Source organism: Impatiens glandulifera, chromosome 8, assembly GCF_907164915.1.
Source record: "Impatiens glandulifera chromosome 8, dImpGla2.1, whole genome shotgun sequence".
In the NCBI taxonomy this organism is placed as follows: Eukaryota; Viridiplantae; Streptophyta; class Magnoliopsida; order Ericales; family Balsaminaceae; genus Impatiens; species Impatiens glandulifera.
In genome coordinates, this window is record NC_061869.1 from 16,032,854 (window position 1) to 16,042,137 (window position 9,284).

Consider the following 9,284-nt stretch of genomic DNA (forward strand, 5'->3'; position numbering starts at 1 on the left):
TACGGTTTTTGAATCGACTCTAAACCAATTCAAATTTAAATACTCGAAAACTAAATTGAAAACTGAATTTATTTTTTATTATTTATTTTAAATATATCATATATAATTTATTACCTATAATTAAATAATTATACATCAAACATTAAATATTAGTAAGTGACTAAGAATAATTTTGGTGATTTTTTTTTATAATTTTAGACTTAGTAAATAAAATCTCTCTGATTCAAATTTTAATTTGGTTTGAATTTGAATATTTCGAATTAAAAATTGATTTGACAATAAAATAAATTTGGTTCGGTATTAATAGAATTTGTTGAAATTTAGTTTAGTTTTCAAATTGACTAAAAAAAAATTCAAATAACTCGAACGGAGTAACTTGAACAACTTGAAAACCAAATCGATGGTCACTCATAATCCGAACAAAGAAGAAAAGTAAAAACATTAATATTTTTATTGATGCTCCAATTTATGAAAAATTTAAAGATACAACTGTTTTTATTTGTTTTAAATAATAGTAATCACATGACAATTATTCCAATCAGTACTATTTCCTATCCATATTATAAGTATTTTTTATTTTTATTATTATATTTTAAAAGCTAACTAATAACATCACATTTCAATTTAAAATCTTTTTTATTTCTTAAATTGATAAATTCACATACTTGTGATTGTAACTTTTTGTGCATAAATCACAGTTATCTTTTAAAAAACAAACAAGTCTTGAATCACACACATTTCATACCATTACAATAATTCAAAAAATCAACAAAGAGGCCTAAATATGACTAAGATGACATCAGACATTTTAAACGATGAGATTACACAGAACTGAAAAAGAAGATCTTCACAAACATCTCAATTCAAATCTACATCTAGTTCAGAAAATGAAATTCAAAAATAGATGATGATATAAAATCCAAATCTATATAGCCTGACTAGACCAATCAATCCTCCGAATCTTCATCGTCTTGATCTTGCACAAGGGCATTCATTCATTTACTTTGCACACAAAAAGCCAAAAAGGGTATGAACAAAATAATGATTTCTAGTCGTCAGGGTTTGTGTTGAGCGTATATGGAGGTTCGAACTGCTTGACGAGAGGATACGATTTTTCCATTCACAATCAACTGCTCCAAGAAATCCACTCTAACTGACTTGAACTGGTATAACTGAACACATACAAAATCTTAGGATGTTTGGTGTGTTTATCTAAATGTATATGTTTATGTACAAATCTATTGAGAGAGACCCATATGAACATCATGTTTGTTAAAATCAGCTCTCGAGAAATCAATTATCAGACTTCAGAATCAACTGTTTAAAAGGCTTGGCTTTCGAGGGTAAAGTTAAAAAAAATCGAAAGGTTGAATAATAATTGTTAACAAGAATTATGATAGTGTGGTAGGTTCAGCTCCAAACACTATAAAAAAAATAATAATACTTATTTTAACTCAATTTACGATGCCACCTATATGTGTGTGATAGTGTCCTAATCCGCATCATTATCATTCCTAATAAGAAATGTGTGAAAATTTCTTTCCAATCTATTTCAAGAAAATGTAAAATGAAATGGAGGTTTATGACTTGTATGATAGAAAATTGGTTGAGCTTATGGAGTAAAATGATTAAATTGTGGTTGATGGGGATATACCGATATATAAATCTGGGATGGACAAGAAAATAGAATGGTATGAACATAAGCCCTAGAAATCCAAGCATGGATTTAATAAAAGTAAAATAGGTGTCATCCTAGAATACTGCTAAACACAAATAATCAAATGCAACATACCTTTCCCTTCCAAGAGATGTCAACATAATGGTAGTACGGATCCAAAACTGTCAGTTGATCGCCTTCTTTAATCTGCACAAGGGTCCTCGTTAGGTTGTGTTTCAATTAGGACTTATGCTAAATTAAGAACTACCATAACATGTAGAATTGAAAATAATTGCATATAAAAACGTGGCAAGAGTTAAAATCTCAAGCTGACAATGCTTGTTTTGTTATACACTTTTTACATTTGGATCATGATTCGCGAAATTTACATTTGTAATGTTTGAAAAAAATCACAATTATGTAGAAAATCATCTGGATCGTCGTTAAAATATAATCTAGATCATGATCCAAAAAATATCTCTCTATACCAAATGAAGTAAATATAATTTGATAATGATATGAAAAATAATTTGTATACCATATGAAGCAACAAAAATCAACTATAATTTGGACAATGATCCAAAATAAATCTTATACCAAACAAGAAAAGAAAAATTCAGTTTCAATTTGAACTTTGGGGATTTTCTAATAAGATCGTGATTCTGACAGCATATCAGTTTTAAAGAGACTCAATGAACTTGGGAACTTACTGTTTCACTGTGTACACCATATATCGAGATAACACAGAATTTTTTATTTGAATCACATGTCAGGTAGTACCTGCACAATCAGATAAATAAGGAACAGGAAAAAAACTGCAATTTCTGCACAATTTAAACTTAGTTTAATATTCAAGTTGAGCAAAATAACCCAAATATTTGAATTTAAGCTCCAGATGTCATTACACTCCGTTAAGGCTTTAAATAATTGAATTTATAAAAGAAATTACAACCTATCTAACTCAAGTAGTGAAAGCAAGTCAAACTAAAGGCACATTATCTTGTTTTCTAAAACTTTGGGCTGAATGGGTTCATGTTCATCCCAACCTTTTTTTAAAAATTCAACATAATCATTAATTTTTTATTTTAACTGAACCCAAACCGTTTTAAAATTTAGAATTGAATTGGGTAAATCCTTAGTTTGCTCAGCCTTGATGCATAGTAGTATTGAATAGAGATGATAAAAGTTTGATACATAAGATTGAGATTTAGATGAGGAGAGAACCATAACTGCTAGGGTGAATTTCAGATTCAGATGGGAAGATAAAACCCTAGTTCTAGGGTGAGATACATTTAGACTAGAAGAGAGAAAACCTAGGAAGGAAAATAGAATCGTCAAATTGATTTTTCAGCATAATGGATTCTAACAATTCCTATATTTATATTATTCTACCCTAACAGTCCCTCTTCAATCGCTAGACGCCCTAATTCCTCTTTTGCTAGCTCAACCTTTCTTAGGGTCATTAGCCATAAGGCCCATAACCCTTTCTCACCTATCAGAATCCATAATAAACTAGAGAAGGTACAATCATCACAAGAAAAAGGTAGAAGAACTTACAGAGGAGCAATATTATCATGCTTGACAAAGAGAATGACTTTCCCAACAATAGCAACTTTTTGGTTGAGACCCTCTGATAGTTCGTGTATATTGGCTCTTCTGTATGAAGCATCCACTAGTAGCAAAAAAGTCACTCATCAGAACATACATTTTCCACATGACTAGAGAATGCAATGGATATCAAAGTTGTGCATAGCTTACAACTAACTGCAGATAATGACGAGGCTGATAAATCAAGTTGTTTTGCATTAATTTGTCCCTGCAAACCATTTGTTTAAATTGTTGCATAAAAAAACTATAAATGAATACCTATGCAACCCTCCAAAAGTTCAGTTTCTTGATAAGATTGATTCCATCTAATGGGCCCATTTGGAAACACTTTCTGTTTTTGGATTTGGATCCCAGATGAGAAAACACCAATAAAGTTTTGAATAGGTGTCTTTCCAAACGTACATGATCTCATGTGGATCCACGTGCACATGAGATATCTAACAGAAAAAAGTGTTTCCAAATATTTTATCATCACCCTAATTGACCACATTCTAATTACATTCATAAGAAAATGCTTTACCTTGAACAAAGAGTCCAGCTTGTGAAGGAGATTGACAATCTTTTGGACCTCCTCTGTAGCATTAAGACCAGGATCCTTCAAGGAAGCAGCCTCAAATCCAGTTAAAGCCCTTTCATAGTTCTCCAGATATTTGTCCACCTATACATAATACTACCTGGATCAGTAGCTGGAGTTCAGAAGAGCACAGATATAGAGATCATGGTTGGAATTGAAAAATATACCATGAGATACTTACTGTAGCCCAGTTAAAATAGAGGTCAGGATTGGATTTCATGCACTCGTCTTTTTCCTGATATGTATCACAAAAGATCAAAAAATTCTAATCAATATAATATGAAACACTTTGTCTTTTAAAGAAATGTAGAAAACAATTGGGATGTTTTGGTATACCATTTTTCGATGAAAACTCTAAATTCGTTATGTTTGCAAAAAAAGTCAGAATAGTCTGAAAATTAACCGGATTGTGATGAGAAAAAAAAACTCTATACCAATTGACACAAAAGTTACACTATAATTTGGATCAACGTCGTAAAAAATAATTTGTATACCAAATGAAGGAACAAAATTACGCTATAATTTGGAATATGATGTAAAAAAAATGTAGAAAATAAACCAAACAAAAAAATCACTTCCAATTTTAACTTTGGAAATTTGCCAATGGGATTGTTAATTTGTGATTGTGAATAGATAGAGACACAATACAAGTTTCCAAATAGCCTCAGTTTTAACCAATAAAAAACTAGACTTACGGCATTTTGATATGCTTTCAAGGCTTGCAAAAGCTTGCTGTGATCCCATGCTCCAGTTACAAAGAAACAAGTGAGACATGCGTTTCCTAAGTTGTCTGAGAGTGAGGAAGGAAGTAGTTGTTCAGTGGTGAATTTTGAATGGCATCCTTGGTTAGAACATAGAAGATGATACCCTTCTAAAAAAGAATCTTTACTAAAACATAGTACTGTAATTGGCTCATTGGCTCAACAATCCACTTATATTCTAGTTACAAAGATATCAATGATAACAGACCTGGCGTATTCTATCATTTTGCGGAAAAGTAAATTGAGAGGAAACAGTTATATTTTATTCACATCTATGTGTTTAAATACAAGTCACATAATTCTAGGATAAATCTTCCTAGAAAGTAGGAACCTCTTTGCAATAGTTAGGGATAGGCAAAAACTTTTATTTTTTCTTATTGGTTATACCACCTGAACTGATCATGATGCTTAGATGTTGTAAGCATTTATCAATATTGGAGCATTAACAGAATTATAAACTGCCACTTTGAACTGATCAAGTTCAAGCATGGATCGGTCAATACAATACCTTGTGCATCTATATTTATGGGATCTATGTTAAGTTGTGCAAACCTAACTAGAGCAGCATTGATCAATTTTAAATACTCGCTCTTTGCTTGAACCAGTTCAGAAAAGGATAGCTCTTCAATGACACTTATATTAACACAAACCTCTTCATCCAAAGCAGTCAACTTTTTTCCCAAAAAAAAAAAGCAGTCAACTTTAATCGAGTAAGAGCATTAATGAATATAACTAAGAAGCCGTTTTATTAGACAATGAGTTTTATATTGGAGGAGGATAGCACATAACATTCTACTGGTTCAGATAAGGATAGCTCTTCAATGACACTTATATTTAACACAGACCACTTCATCCAAAGTAGGGAAATTGAACTGAGTAAGAGAATTAGTAAATATAAACTAAGTCATTTTCTCTTTTTTTTAGACTAGGGTTATTTTTCCCTGGAGGGGGGTGCTACACAGCATCTCTCCACCATCCCCACCCCCACCACTTCAATAAGATGCTTTCAGAGAGAATCAAACTCTGAGACATCAACCTCTTGTTCAAGACTCTTACTACTTGAACTACAATGTGTAAGTTAATAAGTTATATTGAACCTATCTTCAAGAGGATATCTACATCACATCTGAGGGTGAATTTCAGCCACTAATCAAGAATTCTCAATACATGCAAACTAAAACAAGTTAAACATTATTAAAAATTTCTCAATATATGAATACAAATATATATATATATAGGCTTACACCAGGAGTTCCCATCCTTTACATCAAGAGCTACAGCTTCCTTTGCAAGTTTGATGCTTCCTTCAACAATTTCTGCTTGATTCTCAGCATCTACGAAGAATATAATACATTAAAAAAATGTGACAAAAAATATAACACATTAAGGAAGTGCATGCACGTACAAACCTCATCCTTGGCATACCACAAAATAAATCAAGGCAAATAAAAATTGGCATCAACGATATCATGAAATAATTGTAACTGTTTATAGAAAACCTGATAACATGAATTAATACATATAAACATGTCATTGGGACAATAATATACAAGTCATTTCTATTAAGTAATGTATTGTGTCCCGACCTAAGACAACAAGGCATAGATCTCTTGAGTAAACAGAATTAGCGGGAGGTTGAGGAAGAAGCAAAAGAAATTGAAGAAAGAAGAAAATAGATTAAGATAGGATAGGGAGAGAAGAAGAAGAACGGTGGGGTATTGCCTTGAATTCAATAAGGAAGAAACAAAGAATTTGGGTGGCTTATATAGCTTCAACCCAACCTCTTCACAACCACCTTATTCTGGAATCCTTTATTAGTTAGGATTAACTACCCAAAAGTTATATTACCCTACTTCTTTATCTATCATATTGTTAGGTCACTAAATAATGTTCGTCTACATATTATTTCCAAAAGAATTCAATACATATAAGTAAGAGAATGCTAAAGCGGAAATACTCACCTTGGGCTATCTGTCTTTCAAGCATTGACAGCTGACAGAGTATCCTCTTGTTTGGACCCTGTACAAGGTATAAATGTTTTTAGCCAGCGAAGAGCTTAAGATAAGTACAAATCATACAAACATATATTCACTTGTAATCTGAGAACAATAACCTTGCTTATTGCGAGTGTAAAACAGTTCTTTGCAGCAGTCAGATCACCTTTTTTCCAAATGCAATTACCAAGGCATAGCCAAGCTTCAGCCAGAGATGGATTCAGTTTCACCTGAAAATTAAGACATCAGTTTATGAACATATGGAACCTCTTTTAAGCTACAAATGATGAACAAGAAGACTGTAATTTTGTTACAGCTTTTGAGAGATGATCCTCTGCTTCTTTCCTAAATTCTGGAAATACATCCAATATCTTCCCCCTCAAAAACTCATATGTTGCCCTTTGCATGGGCAACTTCCTTTCTTCTGCAAGCAAGCAAAGATTTGTCAAGCTGTAAAATCATAGGAATCATGAACCAAGTCTGCCTTAATACAAATTCCACATCATAGACTCATACAAATTCCACATCATATCTCTTATTAATAGACAATCAAGTAATATGAAAACATCAAAGTTACGAAAGAGAGAATAGTTACCAGAAGGAATAGAATCGAGAAGCTTCAAAACGAGATCCGATTCGTCTTGCAGCTTGGTGATTTTGTCTTGTGGATTCAGCGGAAAGTAAGTGTCACGAATCTTGTAGAGATCTTCGGCTGCTTTCACGACTTTCTCCATTAAATCAGTAGCTTCAGCTTCAGCTTCGTCGTTGCCAAGAGAGACTCACTACTTGTTTTTACAGTGATGACCACTGAACTCTCTATAGTCTATACTCTGTACATCGCTAAACGAATCGGGTCGGGTCGGGTCGGGTCGGAAATAATTCGCTTATTGATTTAAACCATTTGGATATGAGAATATTTAGACAACTAAATTATGCCTAAAAATATATAGTAATAAAATAAAATAAAATGATCATGTTTGAGAAAATGGTTATATATGGGGAAATGAACACAATTATTTTTTTATCTAATCATCAATTAATTTCTCAATCAAATTTTTTTAAAAAAACTTTTAATATTTTATATTAAAAAAATATATATTAAAAATAATCCTGCCTAGTTATTGAGCATAATTAGTTTTGACATTATTATTAGATATTTTTTTAATAAACTAAGGAATATAATTTCTTAATTAAACTTTCATAATGTCCTTACGTTATAAAAATAAATAAATAAAAATCAGATTTATAAAGTTGAAATAAAAAATATTTATCTCTTTGTGGTCGTCAACGTTTTCGTTTTTATCGTCTTCATTATTCTATTCGTCATCAATATTTATGGTCTGAATATGATGGTGCTTCAATGGTTGAGACAATCTAATGATTGTTTTTCTCTTGTCATTTATCATTGTTTTCGTTATTCATATAAAGAATATAACAAATTTAATAAAAAGACATTTATTTAACTTCTTTTTTCATCTACACTGACTTTTTTCTTTTCGACTTTTTACTCTCATTTCTCATTTAATCAACAATATTTTTTCTCACCTAATAAACCTCTCATATTATTTATTTCGTGATCTCACTTTTGCACTCAACCATCTCAATAGTAGCAACATTTTTTGCCATCATTTTTGACAAATTAATTATCTCATCATATCACTAACATCATTACCCTCACTTCTTCTGTAAACCAACAAATTCATTCATATATTTAACGACAAATATTTTTTGTTCTTCAATTAACATCTCACTACTAATCTTGTGACTTTACTTCGAGTATTTTATACTTCAACCATCTCATATCATTACTGCGACCTCTTTATCATCACTTCAGCAAACCAACCACCAATCATATTGACCTCTCATCTCGTGAACTCACTTTTACACTTCGGTCAACCATCTCATATCACTAACCTCTTTACCCTCACTTATTCGGTAAACCAACAAATTCATTCATATATTTAACAACAAATATTTTGTGTTCTCCAATGAACATCTCACTACTAATCTCGTGACCTTACTTCGAGTATTTTGTATATCAACCATCTCATATCATTATTGCGACATCTTTACCCTCACTTCAGCAAACCAACCATCAATCATATTGACATCTCATCTCATGAACTCACTTTTACACTTTGTTATAACCACCAATATTCTTTTTCTCAATGAATAACTCTCATTACTAATATTGTGACATCACACACTTTCACACGTCTCTTAACTCTTGTCAAACCAACCACTAAATCCAATTGACCTCACACTTCGGTCAATCAACATCTCTTTCACATATATTTTTAACTACCAATCACAATCGACATCTAATCTCGTGATCATTTGTTATCAGTCTCTTATTCTTCAGCAAACCAATCATCAATCTCAATTTTATCGGCATATTATCCCCTTAGCAAACCAATAACTAATCCTATTGACCTTTAATCTCGTGACCTCATACTTTCACATGCTTATAATCCATCGACAAACCAACTACCAATCACAATTGGCCTCTAATCTCGTGACCTCGTTTTTTCTATACACCTCTTATATCTTGTCAAATAACCACCAATTCCAATGAACCTTTCCATCTCATGACATCACACTTTCACATGCATCTTATCTCTCGAAAAACCAACCATCAACCACCAATCTCAATTACACTTTCACACGAAGAACACTCAGTTGAGAAAAAA

The 9,284-nt window shown here is 31.8% G+C and overlaps 1 protein-coding gene across 1 annotated transcript; it reads right to left on the reverse strand.

Annotated features, from left to right (window-relative positions):
• Nucleotides 1-665: 665 nt before the first annotated feature.
• Nucleotides 666-7,380, reverse strand: LOC124911482 (tetratricopeptide repeat protein 5-like). The gene is made up of 13 exons (XM_047451977.1): nt 7,190-7,380; nt 6,909-7,018; nt 6,714-6,824; nt 6,562-6,619; nt 5,845-5,934; nt 4,535-4,629; nt 4,021-4,074; nt 3,786-3,923; nt 3,416-3,473; nt 3,215-3,329; nt 2,368-2,437; nt 1,793-1,864; nt 666-1,172 (listed from the first exon to the last, which is right to left on the reverse strand). The coding sequence occupies exons 1-13, from the start codon at nt 7,326-7,328 to the stop codon at nt 1,056-1,058; spliced, it is 1,227 nt and encodes a 408-aa protein (XP_047307933.1). The 5' UTR covers nt 7,329-7,380; the 3' UTR covers nt 666-1,055.
• Nucleotides 7,381-9,284: the final 1,904 nt, after the last annotated feature.